General features: G+C 46.9%; 1 protein-coding gene across 1 annotated transcript in view; it reads left to right on the top strand.

Annotated features, from left to right (window-relative positions):
* The first annotated feature begins 1,851 nt into the window (after positions 1 to 1,851).
* LOC130531498 (complexin-2-like) overlaps positions 1,852 to 18,527 on the top strand; it is a 28,093-nt gene continuing 11,417 nt past the window's right edge. The window contains exons 1-2 of the mRNA XM_057043554.1: positions 1,852 to 2,195; positions 2,783 to 2,893. Coding sequence (XP_056899534.1) covers positions 2,863 to 2,893 — 31 coding nt within the window. The 5' untranslated portion in view covers positions 1,852 to 2,195; positions 2,783 to 2,862. The remainder of the gene's footprint in view (positions 2,196 to 2,782; positions 2,894 to 18,527) is intronic.

Below are 18,527 nucleotides of genomic sequence, written 5' to 3'. Positions count from 1 at the left end.
TTGGGGGAGTGTGTGCATGTGAGCAAAGTGTTTTTCTGCCCTTGTTCTGCTCAGTCTTCACAGGAAGAGCCTGCCCACGAAGCTGCTGCCTGACCCACTGAGGGTCCAGGAACATCTCAAATGGCTGACATCAAATGTAGACAATGGTGAGTTCAGGATCAGCGGGAAGGCCCACGCGGTGCCGCCGTCTGCTGCTCATAGGGAAACTGTCTTTCCACCACCATCACGAGCATTGTTGCTTCACAAATATGGTAAACTACAAGCGGGCCTGGCCATTTGAGCCTCAGGGTTTGTATGTGGTTGTTGTTTGACGCCTTAACTGTGGTTTCTGGGGAGTAGAGGCGCAGCTATGACATCACTGTGTGGCGTCCAGGGCAGCGCCTGAGCAAAAACAGCGCGTGCATTCATCAACACCCACAACATGGCTGGTGCTTTCAGTGCTCCGGCGCTGCAGGTTCTGTGAATTCAAACACCGCTGATCAGTGATTGATCAGTAGATTAATCACAATCAGATGAATTCAAAGTCTCATCGGCGGCACAATTCAGCCATGGCAGCAACAGCCTTAGAAAAATCACTTAATGAGAGTTAATATTGATTCCAGCTCTGATCAATAGTCATCTCAGAGGATGATGGAGAGGACCCACGGGGGCGTGTGGGTGGACGCCGATGACCCCCCCCCCCCCCCCCCCCCCAGCAGCAGCTCTGCCCTGTGGCAGCAGGCGAGCGTGATGGACATCGATGATGAACCATTTGTGACTGAAGCGACTCAAACAAAGCAGAGAGTGAGATGAAATAATGACCCGAACTCTCCCCGTGTCACAGCAGCCATGGAGACGTGTCGAGTTCCTGCAACAGCAGAACAGCAAACACTTTGTTTTCTAACCGTTTCACAGGAAAAGCGGGAGCGGGGGGGCGCTGCTTTGGACCCGAGACGGAAGGTCTGAACAATTACTGCAGATGTGATGAGGCCAAGCAGGAGATGGGCAGATCCGTTTCTGCACGCGAGAGACGGGAAAGATGAGAAAGGGAACAAACAGGAGCAAAATCAGATGAAGAGTAATTGTCAGAATCTCTCTTTTCCACTATTGTTGAACTGTTGCTCCCGTTTAAGTTTAGACGGAAGACAACAAACAGTCATAGTGACTTGTTTCTATGGAAACTCTGTAGCAGCACAGTCCTGTAGTGATTCATTCAGTGCAGGTTTAAGAAAACAACATAAACATCAGTGGTATTCCACAGATTAATGATGGGATGTGGACAAAGAAGAATTCCATGAAAACCCTTTGATCTTCTTTTAAACTAGTCATATTGATGTAGGTGATTTTTTTTTTAAAAAGAGAACCATTTTTCCTGATGATTGCATGTGCAGCTGTGCTTTTTTTAAATGTCCCTGCAAAATCCTGCAGCGCTGTTAAAGTTCTCAGAATCCTCATCTCTTATAGCAACGTGTTTGTTTTTAACAAGAACAACCAGGGGATACTTTTTTCCAAACGAGTGCCAACAGATTTAAATTCCAGTCTTGGTTTGCATGTGCATTAGTTGTTGAGAATATTTAATGTTGGTGGAAACGTGGCTGAGAAGCATCCGGGTCAGGCTGGCTCACAGGGCAACAGCAGCTTCCGACCCTTTGACCTTGGAATTCCATTTTACAGCTGATGTATAGTGACACTGGACGATGTGCATCTTTCAGGACGTGGTCTCGCTCACATTTGCTCGTCCTTTTCCACCTCTAATCTGCACTGGAGAAGTGAAGCTGTAGCAGACAAGAGGGCGGGTTGTAGGAGGGAGCAGGAGCCACCATCAGGGCACCTTCTCTCTCTCTCCCTGTCGGTCAGGAGGACGTGAGCGGGACGTTTCCCTCCACGTGACTCCATCACGGTGTGTTGTGCAGCTTCACCCTCCGTAAACCCCCACTATCATCACCACCCACTTCAACTCCTCTCTCTCTCTCTCACACACACATCGCGTGAGTGCGTGTGTATGTGCGTGCAGGAAGACGAAGAGGCAGGCAGGAGGAGGCACCAAGGACAACCTTTTTATCCAGCCCCGGGAGCCGGAGATGCACGGGACTCGTCCCAGTTAGACCATCCCACGCCTGCGCCGCCTGCTGTAGGATAACTCTGAAGATTTGCTCCACTTTCGTATTGTTCGACGTGCGTGTGCGACGCGGACATCCTCCAGGACGCCGGCCGAGGTAAAGCAGCCGTCCTGGCGGCCGCGCGTACATCCTCGCCTCGGACCGCGCTCCGCTCGGCGGTGGTGCTGAATGTCCGGAGCCAGGAAGTGCATGTGCCGCCGCGCGTCCTCGCCGTCGCCGCGTCTCATTTGCTTCCCGAAACGTTTTCCGCGCTGGTGCCGAGCCGTAAATACGCTTCCACCATCGCGCCTTTGGGGGGGGGGGGGCGCAAATGTTCGTGAATGGAAAGTTTTACTACACGATTCGTGCGTGATGAAACACTTGTCCTACCAGGTTGAGCACTTCCTGGGGGTCATGTGTCTGCAGGCAGAACAGTTACATCTCCGAGACAAAGACGAGATGCTGATTCTGCTGGATGCGCGTCTCGGTGCGTTTGAACCACACTGACCTTGGTGTCCTTCATTTGACGCATTGAGGAAACGGGAAACGCGCACGTCTTTTGTCCGCGCCACTTCTCAGGAAATCATCGAGTTTATATTGACCGCCATCTGTCACCCGCGGAGAAACAAGCACGCATCTCATTTCATCTCCGATATGAAATTACGGCTAATCCAAGTTGACATTTTGTCATTTTCCTCACTCAGATTTGGACGTCACCATTTTCTTTACACTTGAATGTAACATCGCTCATTAAGGAGAAGAGGGGGAATTAAAAGCCATCATCATGAATTTCGTTATGAAACAAGCTTTGGGAGGTAAGACGACCTTTCTTACTCCCCTTTTCCCAGAGGTGCAAATGCGCGTGTTTGTTTTCTTCCACAAGTGCCCGTGCGACTTGATCGCTTTATCTAACGCTCGCCTCACTTCTGCACTTGAGTTATTCCTCCACATGCTGCAGCCGCCTCATCGGGCGCAGCTCACTGTAACAGGCTGGTGGGGAGCTGAGGCAGCCAAAAGGGCTTTTCATGTTCCAGTGAACACCACCTGCTTACAAAAACAGCTCAGGCTTTGTCTCTGCTCCACACCAGGACCACACGTACTGACATGTATGAGAAGCAGCTGACCAAGCAGTCGTCTTGGACTTGATGCACGTCTGGACTGATATTTTGAAAAGTGAAGGACGTGCATCGCTGCCAGGATGTTGCTCCTCTGCTGCAGTCCGAATAGAATATTCAAGCATTGAGGTCAGCATGAACGATCTCGGCTCAGTTGGATTAGAAATTCATGGCACCTTCACACATCTGGACGCTACAATCTTCTGGTTTTAACTGGATTTGGTGTACGTCACCAGCCTACCGCGAGGGGCGCCTTGCTTGTACCAGACTGGACCTGTTTGCTTTCAGAATTGACATCATCTTTCTTTCCTGGCAAAGATTCAACTGCATACATGAAACAGCGCACAGATTTAGAGACCTCAGCATCGGGGAGTTGCTGCGGGTCCGTCGGCTGTGCATCTGTGATGCTGATCTGGTTCACCACGGGGTGGACAGGGGTGGGCGTGGTCCACAGCAATAATAAAGGGGCCCAAAGTGTGCCAATAAGACACTATCCCAGTTTGATGACACCACCAGCCTGAACTGTTGAGAGCAGGCGGGGTGGATCATGTTGCAGCAGAAATTCCACCTCATCCAGCAGTGCACCGCGTGTCCAGGTCGCTTTGGTCAACCTCTGTTGGCGTTCCTGTTCTGAGCTGAGCAGGCGTGGAACATTTTCTGACATCAGGAAATTTAAGCTTTGGCACAAATGGATCTTCCAAACGCAAATGAACTACAAAGTGTCTTAAGGACAGTAGAGTCAGTGTTCTCCGGTGACCATCACAGGTCAGGTAGGGTTAGGGTTAGGGTTAAAAAGAGAGCAATTTGGCCATCCGACAGTTACACTGATTCTGTCTGGAAAGGGCCAAAATACCAGCAACAAGGCAAGATGTGGCAGGAAAAACAGTTGGCGTCTACTTATGGTCCAGTGAGAAGAAACCATTCAAAATACATCTTGAGGTGGTTATTTCTGAAACACACCTGTGTAGGTGCTCTGTGGAGAAACCCTTGCTCCATCTGCTAAGAGCACGCAACTTATCCTCCGTGCACTGAAAACTCATTGCTCCTTAAGAAAAAAGTTGGGTGGTTTCCTTTGTGTAACTTCTCCAATTCCCAGGTCAGCACATGATTTTCATGAGTTTGTAGTGAGCCCAAACATGGGACCCCGCAGCAGTGAACACACAAACACACCATTAAACCATGGAAATATCGTCCAAAGGCAACAATAGAGGTTTATTCGTGGTACTCGAATCATTGTTAACAGGCAAGTGAAAAGTACAGCGAACCAGCTCACATTTGAATTACTGACAATTGTTCATCTCATTTTGGAAGTGTCAATTTCCCATTTTCTTGCAGGGAAATTTTACGACAGCAGAGAGGAATGTTTCTTTCTTGGGAGGTGTCATCAGTCTCTCTCTGATGAGGGAGGTGATCAGTTCGATTATGATCGGGTCCAGCGTGGCCATTAAATATAGCAAGTCCAGAGATCCAACCTGTTGGCAGATGCACTTGTGAATTTTCCCTTTCAGGTTCTTGAAGGATGATTGGGTGATGTACATCTTTTCTTCCTGAACCTTCACCCACACTCCTTCAAAGATCTTGCTGCTGAATTTGTGCTTGCCCTCAACTATCACCCCTGCTTCATTGCAGATGTGGAAGACCACCATGTCGATGAAAGAGCTGATGTAGGTCTTCTTCAGCTGAGTCTCCACCACTAGATTAACTCCTGTCCCTTTTTTTGAAGTTGCTTCTCCTGCAGTGCCGACCTTTGAAACACCTTTGCATCCGATCTCCTCTGGCTCGGTACTTCCTGTAAAAGGTTTCTCTGTGTGCCCGACAATGCTCGTGGTAGATGGCATTGGTAGAATTCCTTGTTCTGGAAGATCAGAAATAATGGGACACGTTTCTGGTTCCAACCTGTGGAGGTTCAGTCTGTCACAGAGTATCTTTGTCCGAGCTTTCATGAACCATTTCATCATGCTGATGCAGAGCTTTGATTGCTTCCATATGTCACTATACAAGTTATATCTTCTGAAAGTACTAGTGGCTCTTTCAGGTTCTGGAATGTCCTGGACGACATTTTGGTAAATTAAATCAGTCAGGCCTCTGGTTAAACCTAGGATATTATGTCTGGACGTGTGTTGGAATATAGCTACGACGCCATTCTCATTTTCAACTTCTTCGTCCGTTGCATTCACAAACTCGGGGGTGAGACTATCAATGATGGACTCCACCATCTCATAGCTCTCTTCTGTGGTGTCCTGAGGGTGCTTCTTCCTCACATTGGCCAACAGGCGGCACAGCCACACTCTGAGGAACCCCGTGGAAAAAAAGGATTTGACTTTCTTTTTCAAAGCCTGAAAAGGCTTTTTCCTCTTCTCGGACAGTACGGTAGTGATTTCATCAAGCACACTCTGGATTTCCACGGAGCTTTCAGACTGCAGCTTTTTGTATTCACCAACAGTGATGTCTTCCAACAAAGTGGAGCTGATGTCACTCCAGTCCTTCTTGATTACCTCCTGAACTGACTCTGGTGACACGTACTGAGGTAAGCAAATGTCTTCTTGGCTGTCTAGAGGTTCTCCCTCAACAACACCAGATGCCAGCAACTCACCATCCTCGTGCCTCTTTTGATACCAGTCTTTAAAACGAAGTCCGCCGGCCTTGATCTTGTCGCCAAATTTTCGAAACAGTTCAATAGTAACGTTGACGATTGCGTTGAGTCTTTCAGGTTGGATGATGTATGTGTTCTCTGTGTACTCCTCAGTAATGGACAACGTTACAATCTCTTCAGTCTCTTTCTGAATCATATCTGCCAGGCTGCCTAAACTATCGTCATCTCGGTCCTTAAGACCAAGAGATTCACCGATGGTCTGTGAGAGGTCCGTATGAAGAGTGGACATTCTATTTTCACAACTAGGTGCATTTCCACATCCGACGCTCATCAACAAAAACTCACTGACGTTATGTATAACACCTAAAATGAGTTCTGCCAGTAGAATAGTTGAGGCATGGTCCGGTGAAGTAGAAATCAAAGAGCTCCATTGTTCTACTGTCATCTTTTCAATGAATGACCGAACCAAAGGTTTAACAACATTGCAAAGCTTTTCTGTCGTCATTGTAGAAACAAAATTGTAAATATGACGAATGCTAATTGAAACAACTCAAACTGAGCAATATATAGTTTACAATCAAGGTTTATTTAAGTACGTTTTTCAAGTTTATATTTCAAAGCAAAATTTACGTTTACGCTTGAAAGTAGTTTGAAAGTTCAAAGCCAGCTCTCTGTAGACATTTGAATTTTGCAGGCTTTGGTGATTTCTTTCAAGCACTTTGTACAGAAAGTATGGAAATCAAAGGGCTTCAGTTTGGTATGCTACCCTCACATCAGCTAAAATGGTGGTCCCCATGTGTATAGCATTGGAGCTCAGTCACGCCAAATACATCTGACTGCCCAAAGTTTAGGGTTTAACTTAGGAACTCCATTTTTTCTGCATTCCTGGAAACAATCTTCTGCTGAGATGAGAGCAGCCAGCAAAGCCGATCTTCAGTGTACCTTCTCCACCCAACACTGGCTTCTAACCATCTAAAGAAGGCGATCCATAAAGTGAGGAGAATCAGACCACGAAAACGCTTAAGAATTCAAAGGAAGCTCAAGAAATCCACCCCTCAAATGCTGCACCTTCTACATGCCTGACTATAGCGGTACAGGGACCTTGCATCGATCACTACTTCCTGAGAAGCACCGAGATGGAAAACGGTTCATAGAGGACACAAGCACATTGGGGCATCATTCGCCTGTGGAATAAAGGTGGAAGCTGCCATTAACTGGTCAATCCTGAGGGAAAAGTGTGGCAATCAATTCGAAAGATCCTTTCAAGTTTTTAGGGGGTCTTTGAACTCCTACCAATAAAGGAGATCTTGAAGCCCACCTGTTGCAATGGTATATATGGAGAAAGGAAGGGGCTGCAGCTGTGGGGAAGGGGGGTGGGGCGTGCAGGCGGTCCCTAAGGCGGTGCTGTAGACCTATCCACTGAAGTACCGGAGGAGGAGGAGGGGGTCCACCTAATGACCCCAATGATTTTGTGGCCCCTTCAACTATCCCAGGAACACAATTGTGAGGGATACAACTACTGATAATGCTTCATATCCCATCAGCATTCCTCTTTCAATTACACTCACAAACCAACACAAACATATACACAGGAACATATTTGTCCTATCAAGAACTTTCTTTTATAGCTATGGATCAAGCACCCATCTTGTGTTTTAAGAAATTCATTTATACTGCAAACAAATTAAAGTGCAGAGATGTGTGCAGCAATAATTTAATTTTGACCAACAGTAAAAAGTTATTTTTCAAACTTTAAATTCTGGTGCTTCAATAAATTTTAATAAAGTTTGCCTATTAAAATGAGCCAGCGCTGCAGCGAGAACGCACCTGCCAGCTTGCGTGCGCCCCCTTGAGTTGAGGCAGAGTACTGCCTGACTCACCTGCTGACTTTTCTCTGCACTTTATTGTGCGGTCAGCAGGAATAGTTCTCTCACACGTGCATAAAAGACATTAAAGACTGCAGAAAGTCATGGTGTATAACGACTATTTCTGCAAAGTTCATATTAGCGATATGCTGAGGAACCAAAACTGGCACACGTCATGCAACCCAGTTTGTATTGGACCCTGCAGTCAGACGTGAGGCACAGTTCGCCCCTGCCTCACCCGGGGTTTCTGCCCTGGATTTGATCGGAAAAACTCAAATTCGGCAATTTTTACTCAATAAAATGGCAGAAATGTGTAGTCATACTCCAAATGTAACACATATCAGTGGAAAATATTATTATTTATTTATGTACACTTTCTTTTTTCTGGCACTGCCTCGACGTATTGGGCACCCCTGCGTTAAATAGTCTGTTTGGCCTGTAAATCACCTGTCGCCAGGGCTGCAGGTGATTTGGGACAAACTTGTTACTGGAGGCGAATGAGCATATTGACTGTACTGACATGCGCTGATGACCTCATTGCACAGAGATTTGGCAATTAACTCTTTAAATAAACAATTTTTTGCTCATAACAGAAAGTAACGGGACGCCTGGCATCAACATGACATTTAGGACCAGCTGTGACTGTGCATGTGCAGTGTATTGTATGCTGTTACTTCCTGTTCTCTGGTCACATGGTCTCTGAGGAACTCATAATAACGCAACAGAATTATTTTATAGGATTAATTGGAATTGGCTGTGCAGCTCTGCAGCATATATGGGAATGTAGGAATCTCTGACTTCAAAGATGGCTGTTATTCACTGCTCACCAGCTTGGGATCACACACTAAAAACACCATTTTATAAAACTTGATTGATTTTTCCATGGTCTGTAGCAGTTAGCAGCGACTGAAATGAATAAGACATATCTAGATACCATGATGTTGATTCTTTTCAGCCCCCATCGGGATTTTACCTGAGCTGTTTGTGCACGAGGTGGGGGCAGGTCTTTGCGGGCAATTCTTCACACTCGACTGCCTTTCAGCCGGTTTGGCCTGTAAGAATAATGTTTTGTGGCGCATATCAACCAATTTCAGCCAAACTCACAGGAATGAGCCTGGAGCCGACGCAGCGTAATCCTGACGAATTGCTGTCCAGTAATGATGTCTGGCCCATGTTCACATGCTGGCACTGCAGTCGTTTCCTGACCAACATATTGGTGGGAAGAGCACGTGGAAAAAAGAAAATTGCCTTTAAAATCATAGCGCAGTGTTAGAATTGTGTTTATAGAAATTAGGTGTTGAATAATCAGAAGATCACAACAAAGGCTGTTTTCTTTTATATTGATTAGTAATGTATTATGTTGTGCAATAATAAGTGATCACGGGAAGATTATACCTGTGAACGTGAAGCTGAGCAGCAAATATAAAGGATTTAAGTTTTATTTACAATTCAATACTCTAATAATTAAGGCGTCTGGTTGTGGTTTCTGATCCTCTTTGTGGGCAGGTTTGCTAGTTGTTATTGTGAAAGATATAATACAATAACCCTTTAATTTAAATTTGCAGTGAGGGCGTGTGGGCCAACCTGAACGAAGCTTCTTTCAGGCTTCTCTGGGTTCCTTTACTGGAGTTCCTTAGTACTGGGAACAAGTGTGTTTGTCTTTATCTGGTGACTGCTGGGATAGATGGACGTGACCTAAACGAAGAAAGCGTTTATCTCAGGATCCACAATGGAAAGGCAGGCTTTGTAAAAGCTTGTCGTCAGCTGACTGGAGGCGCACAAGGAGGAAGAAAAAAAGCTGATGTATTGGTTTTAGTTGTCACCTTGGTTGCAGCAGCTCACCCTGAAGTCTCGGTGTCATCGTTTCTCTTTTGTGTTTGGCTACGCTGACATGATGGTGACCTGCAGGGATCCTCTGACGCGCTGTTAGAGTCTGCTGAGAGCTGCCTAAATGGGAAATGCTTCTCTTGGAACCCTGGTAGGGCAGGTGTGCTCTCTTAAAGCTGCCAGATAAATTACACTTAGATCAATAAAAATATTAAAATGTTACCAACATAGAAGATGAACCTGACCCGGCTGCTTAAACAAAGGTGCAGTACAACTGTGTGGAAATACTCCGAGCCGAGGAACAGAGGACAACCTGATATCCTGGTGGCCCTGGTGGTCCTGGTCATGGAGGCAGTGAAACTCTCTTCTTTCAGCCACTTTAACTTGTATTCCATAGAGAATATTCCAACATTCTCCCACTAGATGAGAGGTTTATTCTCCCTAGGATGTTTTAGGTCTGCCCCAGGTGTCCCCCTGAGGTCTAAAACATGCCCCGACCAGTCCCCCTCCGGAGTTTGGAGCTTTAACCAGATATCAGAATCACCTCAGGTAGCGACTCTAAATGCAGCCTAATAGCATGTGGCTGAGCTTAAAGCAGCGTTCAGCAACCCATAATATCAGCCTTTCTCTCTTCTCATAGATTCACTGCTAGCTTTAGATCTTTGTCAGCTAAATTACCTGTTTTCTGCTCAAACAAACCATAAACACAACAGAGGCTGCAGCCCATCTGATGTTCTCCCAACTTGGGAAAAAGCTTCTTGACCATTTCCACTTGGAGGGTTTCTCTATTTTCAACCTTCCTGCTGTGAAACGTGACGGCAGACTGCTGAAATCTTTCATCACCATGGCCACCACAAATGGCGTCCCACTGTTTGACAAGTCCCTCTTCTAAAACACGTCTGTAGGAGCTTTTGTAACGAATGATCACGATTGCCACGAGCCTCCTGATTGTAAAAAGCAACACACTCTCCAGACATTCTATACATAATCACAGCAGCTGATTGACATAAAACAGTGTGAGGGGGATTTGCTGCCGAGCGGCAGCCTGCTGGCGAGGAATCCCCATGAGGCTGCTGTCATTCCAGACTCACCGTGAAAAGACACCTCATCCGTGTGGAAATTGCCAGAACAGATAAAGAGGGACGAGTCTTTCTGACAAAGACGGAAGCCAGAATGTGTCTTTTTAGAACAGGTGGGTGGATCCAAAATTCTAAAGAATCTTCTAAGCAAATAAGCCAGAACCTGAACACAACCATTTTCCCCATCAGTGCTGATAGGGTTGGTAATACTTAAAGCTGCTTTAGTATTATTATATTCTTGATCTGAGGAGTCGCAAGCACCCAAACACACAACCTGCACCACCAGGGAGCAGAGAGAGTGCTGCCCTCTCACGCTCTGACCCAGAAAGCTTTCAAAGGCTGCAGGACATCAATCTATGCTACAGTGGAAGAGACTGAATAGAACACCAGCATGTGTGTTCTGTTCTGGGGATTTGAAAAACAGCTGCCTATATTATCATTTTGGTTCGGACTCGTTCTCTGTAACAGGTTACGTCCAGGTGACATTTTTCTCGCTTTGCCGACCCGACCGAGCATTTTCAACAGTAATAAGAGACGCGGTAGGATTCCGGGTGTATTCCTGGGACACGTGTGTGGGTGAAGGGGACCTGACTGCTGCAGTGCTGCCACAGCTTTACAGCAGCTCCTGAAAGATCAGATGCCCTGGAAACTATATGCCGGTGTGGATCCTCCGTGTTTGCTGGCAGCACTCAGATAGCTCATATATCAGTCAGATCGGTGCCAAGAACAACACAAGCTGGCGTTCTTCCAGCCACTGGCAGCCAAATGGGCAGGCCAGATTAAGTGGGGGAACGGAATCGGTGCCCACACTCGCCTGCAATATCGGAGCCTCGACTTTTAATGGCAGCAGTTTTTGGTGTAATTTGTAATTTTTGCGACACCTTTCAAATCCTCTGTACGTTGTGTTTAACCGCGGATTAACTGGGAACACCAGAAACAAGATGAATTACAGTCCCGTAGGAAACATAGTCTGCCTTTACTGATGCTCCCAGCAGGCAGAGAATCACAAACGCTGCTTCAGCACTTCAGAGGAAATGAATGTATCAGGAATGATGGGCTGTCAAGGCTTTTGGGTGATATAAAAGCAGTCGCCATCGAGACAAATTCTGAGTTTGTCTCCTCTGTAGGTCACATTTACCAAGCTCGTCTCCTTTTCCTTCAGAAATGGCATTTTTATCAGAGGTGGAAACATAAACTCAGCTTTTTAACTGCATCTCTGCAAAGTAAATTCTGGCTTCCGCTGGAATGAGCGCGCACGTGCGATTCGATCAACGGATGGCGGTCGTGCACAAGCGATTGCGAATATTATCATTGTTTATCTGGTTTACATGGTTCACAACAATGTAGCAGAAAAGAACAGAAACAAACTTCAGCTCCATGTCAGAGGCTCCTCAGACAGGTTGGGGGGATCCGGCTGCAGAACTTTAAAACAAAACCATCTTTACCTTCGTTTATCAATGCAATCACTCGCTCACCTGTGTTAGTTGAGATTTTAGTTGAGACTTTGCCCTAGCATGTCTTAAGCTTAGCTGGGTCTGACGCTAACGTGCACGTACATCTGGAATGGAGTCAAAGCCATTTTGGCAGCGGCAGCTCAGGAAGAGCCATCGATGGCGTCAGCTGCCACTGACAGTCCTGATACGAAGAGACGTGCACACACAGGCGGGAAGCTCCTCATGGCCGCCACTGGCCACTCTTCCAAACCTGTGTGTGTGCTGGGAGCTGTGGGAAGAACCTGCACTCATTATGATGAGATGTACACCAATAAACACGTGGGTCCCCTAAATATAGGCAAAAGACAGACGCATTCAGCCACATCCAAAGTGCTCATTAACTTGAAATTGGAGGCTTTTGTTCAGACATGGAGACAGTGATGGACACCACAGATGGGCTCCGTCTCCACCTCTGCAGCGAGGAAATGATTCATCCTGAGTGTTTGCACCCACATTACGCAACAGTGGCGTGACAACCTCTGCCGTGCGTTTATGGCCATTTAACGTCAAAACACACCGTTTACGGTGGGTCAGCAGTCGCACACGCACGGAAAAGCTGCGTTATGATAACTTCAGGGACCAGAGGTGAAAAAAAAGGAAAACACAAGAAGTAAATCAGCCCGAGAAGAAATGACAAAATCTTTGCAAACTTCTCCTTTTTGGTCCAAGAATGTAAAAGAGCATCGTATCTCATTGCCCGTGGACACGCTTCAGCCAGTCGGGCCTCGGTGGTGTGCAGGTCTGCCGTGTTGGTGCTGCTGGTGGGGCTCTGAGCACCGAGAACCTTGCGACTGGCTTATGTCACAGTGACTTGCAGTTATTGTTGCAGAGGCACCGATGCATTAGCAGCTGCCTTGGGGGTGAATCGGGCTTCACTCGCCGGGCGCGTGTGGAGGTCGAGGCGGTCCGAAAGAGAAGCTCGGCTCTGGAGAAGAAGCTGGTCGCTGTGTCTTGATGGCCCTGAAGGAAGAAGGACAAAAAGTCTATGACTTGGGTGGCTGTAGAGGCTGGTGTGTCCACGTTGTTCAGCCGGTCCTGGTGTCGTGCAGTTTCTTGCTCCTTAATACTACCTAGCACACACGATCATTTTTTATTGATTTAAAAATGCACATTTCTTTCCGAAGGAACCACTGTTGCCTAAAAATAACCGCCGTGACGTGCAGGTTCTCAGATAACCGCTAATCTTCCACTTGGCTCTGGGATAGGACCCGCTGTGCAGTTCCAAGCGGAGAGAACAGTATTTCTCTGGCAAGAGCAAAAAGCAGCAGCTGACCTTCACCACACCTTCTTGACTGTCCTCCAAACTGGCCGCCCTCACACGTACGACACCTCCGGCTGTTCTCTGCATCGACCTCCAATAACTGGAGGATTTAAGTTGCGCTGCACCCACACATGCAAATGCGGTTATAAATGGAGGTCGAGTCCATATTAAAACGTATCCTTCCACCTGTTCTTCTGGACTATTAACCTGCAGCTGGTCTCTTTTGTGTATTTGCTACTGAACAACTGCCCTCCAAAATGGATATTCAGTGACATTGATGGTTGCTGCAGTGAAACGAACAGCTCCGATATCATCTCTGCCGCTCTTCTAGTCGGCCAGAAGCTGGTGTGATCGGACCTCCTTCCCTCTCCGGGGTCTAAATCTGTCTCTTATCACCTGGCAAAGGTCATCGGGGCCGACCTGCTAACCACTGATTTACAGATTATCTCTATGTTTCCCACATAGGTTGTTGGGAAACATATGGGTGTTGGCAATGGTCCTCGAACCGTGTGCACAGGTGACACTTGGTGTCCTGTAGCGGATCATCTGCCGAGCATTGAGAACGATCCATGATCCCAAACTCTGCCAAACGTTCTGGGATGTGATCCCTGCATGAGGCGAACACGCGCACGCGCACGCACACGCACGCTTTCCTGTGGTTGTGTGCATTTAATAGCTGGTGGTGTTTGGTCTCATTATTGGAGAGATGCACGTGACCAGGGAGGGGGTTGTGATGCATTCAGGTACCCGTCATTCATCAGTTGTCTCTGGAAACGTCCCCTGTATTGCTTTAGACTCAGGGACCGGTGACAGATACAACAAAAGCAGAGGAGGAGACGGAAGGCGAGCTACACACATGCACACGCTAGAGTACACGTTGGACCTGAGAAACATGTCTGATCGGCTCTGGTATTGGTCGGGAAAACCGTTACTTCCTGTTGTCCGGGCTCTCTCCCAGCAGTTGGAGCTCCATCACAGTTCAGGCTGGAAACCCTGAGTCTTTTATGTTGTTTCTTTGAGGGTGGTAACGCTGGAGGCTTCGGTGGTGATACCTTCAGAGCTGAGTCATCGTTTGACACCTGAGCTCAGGTGATGACTCCAGGCTGTCGGCTCATGCTGCATCTAAGCATTCAGAGGCTGAATGTGCTGCCCACAATATGCTCCGTTCTGGACCCGGCTGCATCGGCACTGTGGTGAAACACACACCTACCAACGTTGCCTGCAGCATCTACATCTGCTCAGGTGGCTTCTTTGGGGAGATCCATCCATCCCTCATCTTCTGTTCTTCACTGTTCCCAACCAGGGGGACAGACCACACAAAGAGGCAGAAATAGACTTTTATCAGGTCACCAGTTTATCATACTGATGTCTCCAAACCCAGATGAAACCCAAAGAAGCTCAAGGAGAACATGCAGATTCAACAAAGAGACATGTGATGTAACAGCAAATGAAAGCATATTTGTTTGTCACCCACAAAGACAGAATATGTTGAAGCTTTCAGAGAAGAATCTGTTGGACAGGCCTCTCCACTGACTGGCACTGTGGAACGTGGTCACGCACGTTGGGGTCTTTGAAAAGTTGTTCTTCCTCTGTCAGACGTGAACAGATGAGTCGCGCTGCGACGCTGAAAGTCTCTGAACTCCCTCAGCTTCTCTCCTCACTCTGAAACTTTCTGAAGGTAGAGGCAGGAGCGGAGGTGTGGGTGTTTGAGAAAAGGCTGGCAGGCTGCTGTGTGTGGGAGTGTGAACTTCTGCTGACTGCTAAAAAGCTTTTTGAAGCTTCTGGAGCTGCCTGCTCACAGAACGCAAAGGCAGCCACTCCGGAAACCAGATCCTTTCATTGTTGTTGGATCGGAAGATGTCATAGAGTCGATTCTTTAGGTCTGGATTCTTTGAGCTTGTTGTGAATTTGGTGAGGAACTAACTTCGATAAAGCACCTAAGAGACGTGGAAATGATGAAGCTCATATCATGAAGCTGGTGTGCAGATATGAGCTGAAGGACACGGCCGGTTTGATGGAGAGCATCTATGCAAAAAGAACATTCCTTGCATGTGAGGTGAGAAGCAACCGTGTCCAGCAGCAGCTGGCTGGATTTGCACTAGTTTAGTCCTGCGAACGTGTTTTCCGATGCTAAACAGTAGGTTGTGTGTCGGCGCAGATGGTTCAGGGCGGAGCTGCCTCCTGCTAGCTCAAGCGTGCATTTGGCTAATTTATTCAGTCATGGTGAAAGGGTCACGACTGAGGGCGAGGAGCACGGCCTCCTGTCAGACACTCAAGGCAACCTCATTTCCCTGACACAAGGAGTATTCTCATGAATATGTAAAGCAGGGCGCCATTTTCCTGCAAAGGTCACTCCTTCCAAAATCATCCCGGCTGCAGGGCTTCACATACAGTAACGTTTGTATTTGCTGCACCAAAGTCACGACACCGAGGCGACGCTGTGGAATCAATAGCAGCCTGAGGGTCATAAAAACAGGACAATTGCCCTTTCTAGTAGCAGAGTCATTATGAGAGTGAATTGGCAGTTGTGTTATCAGGGCGGTGCACGGTGCACGCATCAATGCAGGTTTTTGTCTCGCCAGTGAATAGAGTGTCGCTATCTGCTCCATTCATATCTGCAGTCTCACAAAGACACGTGTCCCACAGGCCAAACGGGCAGAATAAAAGCCCGTAATTGACTGACTTGGAGAGATGTTATTGATGGAGCTGACAGCTGTAGTGATGGAAGTCACAGTCTGACAGCTGGCGTGCAGGATGCACACAAAAATACACATTTGGAGGCCGAGTTTTCAAACCCGTGTCCCCAAGAGTGTTCAGGAAAGCACCAAACCAAGAGGAAGCTGTCAGAGCCCATCCGGAGGAGGCTCCGAATCACCTGATATGAGAGACTCTTGTTGCAGCTTTAGCAAATTAGAGCTCAAAATGGACACGTGCAAGTGGCACGATGACCAGAAGAAGCTGTGACGACAACCGCAGTGTCGGCAATTTTAGGTTTGTCACCGCGGCGACAGGAAAATGATTTCAAAAAGCGGTACGATGTTCATTCATGTAGAATGTTTAAGATTTAAACCATGCTCATGTTTCCTCATCATTTCACTTTCACCATCCATATCAAATATTAATGGCAACGTGCATTCTAGAATAATCCAGATAAATATTCTAGTGTAGCAGAAGGAGGCTGAGATGTGGTTTCCTGTTTCCCCCTGATGAGACTGAAGAGACACGATGATACAATTTAAATGACAGGCTCATTACCGATGCAGCGCTGATGAGATGCTAATGCTAAAGCCACTCTTGGATGATGACGTGACTCTCAAAAACAGTTTAGCAGAAGCAGCTGTGGCTTCACCTCCCTGAGAGCAACCGAGCTTCTTGTAGAGCAACTGGAGTTGCCTTGAATGTTGGAAACCTCCGTTTGTTGAAGCGAGGCTCTTGTGAACGTTGCATTTGGAAGCTGTTTTATCATCTCACCAGTTATGACAGATTATTTGCATAACTTAAAGAGATTAAAGACAAAATATCTAAATAGCTGCGTTGATAGTTTCCCACTAAACTTTATTCCACTGATGGGTGAATCAATCATACTATTTATGGAAGCACATTAAAATGTTCCTAATCAGATCTGGAGGTACGGAGCCTTAAACCTTTGAACCCAAAACTTTAGTCAAGACGGTCTTGTTTTAAATGACACCAAATTAGATACCAGCTGTTCAGAGAACCGGAGGAAGTCTTTAAGAAAGCCTGAAAGGCCACAGAGCGACTTTCTCCGGCTGTTCATCATCCCGTTAATCTGAACATGTCGGCCAGGACCAGCATCAAGCCCCCGAGGTGGAAAGGTTAATTTTCCGAGTGAGCTGCTCCCGTCAGATGCATTAATGTGCAGCGTGTTGGTGCGATACACAAACAGCAGCTGTTCCTGCAGCATCCAGCCAGTCTGAGGGGCAGAGCGGCACCGTCTGAGCTCACGCAGCAGCACAGCTAACTTGGGTTTGCAGCCTTTCCACAGTGTCAGCAGACGTGCGCTTCTGTCCAGAATCTTGGACGACTCTGTTCGACTTTGGAATAAGAGGTGCGGCCACGTGATCAAGCGGAGCAGAGATGCAAAGACGTTGGTTGTCATGGTGACCCTGGCAAACAGATGAGTCCTAATTGTTTTCAGAAGTGTTCAAAGGTCCCTTTATACTTTATATTTAACTATTATTTGCAACTCTGATGCAGGCTAATCCCTGAAATCTCGGTGTGAGCCGTGTGCTCTGCTTCCACCCTGAACCTGAGCTTTCCCATAAATCGGTTCATCCAGGTTGATGATGAGATGATGATAAAGCTGCATCAATGACTCTTCCCTTGCGGAGGAGAGGTTCAGAGCACCTCTGTCTGTCTCGCTCTCTAATAACAACTCACAGGAAACTTCATCACAATCTTTTGTGCAACTAATCAGGAGAGCAGAAGTAATCAGCAAAGATCTGTTGGCTCTTCTCTTATTGTGAGGTCAGGCAGGATGAAGCTGATGCAGGAGAACAGAGGTGTAACCTCCTGAACAGCCCACCGCCGTCAAAAGAGCTGAACCATGAGGTGATCTGTGAAGATTAGCACCAGATTTGTGTGATCTGTTGCCCCGAATGGAATCTTTACTGGAGGAATTCTGCAAAAACAGGACTGAGCTTCTACAAATGACACCTCTGCTGCGTCAAAGAACAGATTTTCTGCTGAAGAAAAGCAGACATCTGACCAGAAACTAGGACTAGAGAAGGATGATGATGCCAGTGTAGCACATCAAGTGATACATTTGATTTATGTGGCCTTTGAACACAACGTGTGCCTGTTAGCTCATTAACCAGGGCTTGTTAGACGGAGCTAAAATGTTATCTTAATTAAAGTGTCACCACAGCGTGTTGATGCTGCTGTGCTGACAGAGTCTGTGACTATCTGACATCTTCATCATCATCATCATCTTCTTCTAGCGTAATAATAACTGCTGATTCTTCCTGTCAGGAGTCTCGGTGCTGATTTCATCGCGACACTTCGGGAAACAGGCGAGCATTCATTGGTTTATTCGCTAAATGATTCAGTAGCATCACAATCGTCATCATCTACCTGCATTCTTACAGGTGAACCTGTGCAGGAAAGATTAAAGATTGGAGAAGAACGCTGCAAATAACTGAAGTACAGATGTTATATTATTGACCTTATTGGGAGAGTTTGTTATTTGAGAGTTT

Source organism: Takifugu flavidus, chromosome 9, assembly GCF_003711565.1.
Source record: "Takifugu flavidus isolate HTHZ2018 chromosome 9, ASM371156v2, whole genome shotgun sequence".
NCBI classification, from domain to species: Eukaryota; Metazoa; Chordata; class Actinopteri; order Tetraodontiformes; family Tetraodontidae; genus Takifugu; species Takifugu flavidus.
Note: the sequence above shows the minus strand (reverse complement) of the source record. Positions and strands in the feature narration are given on the sequence as shown.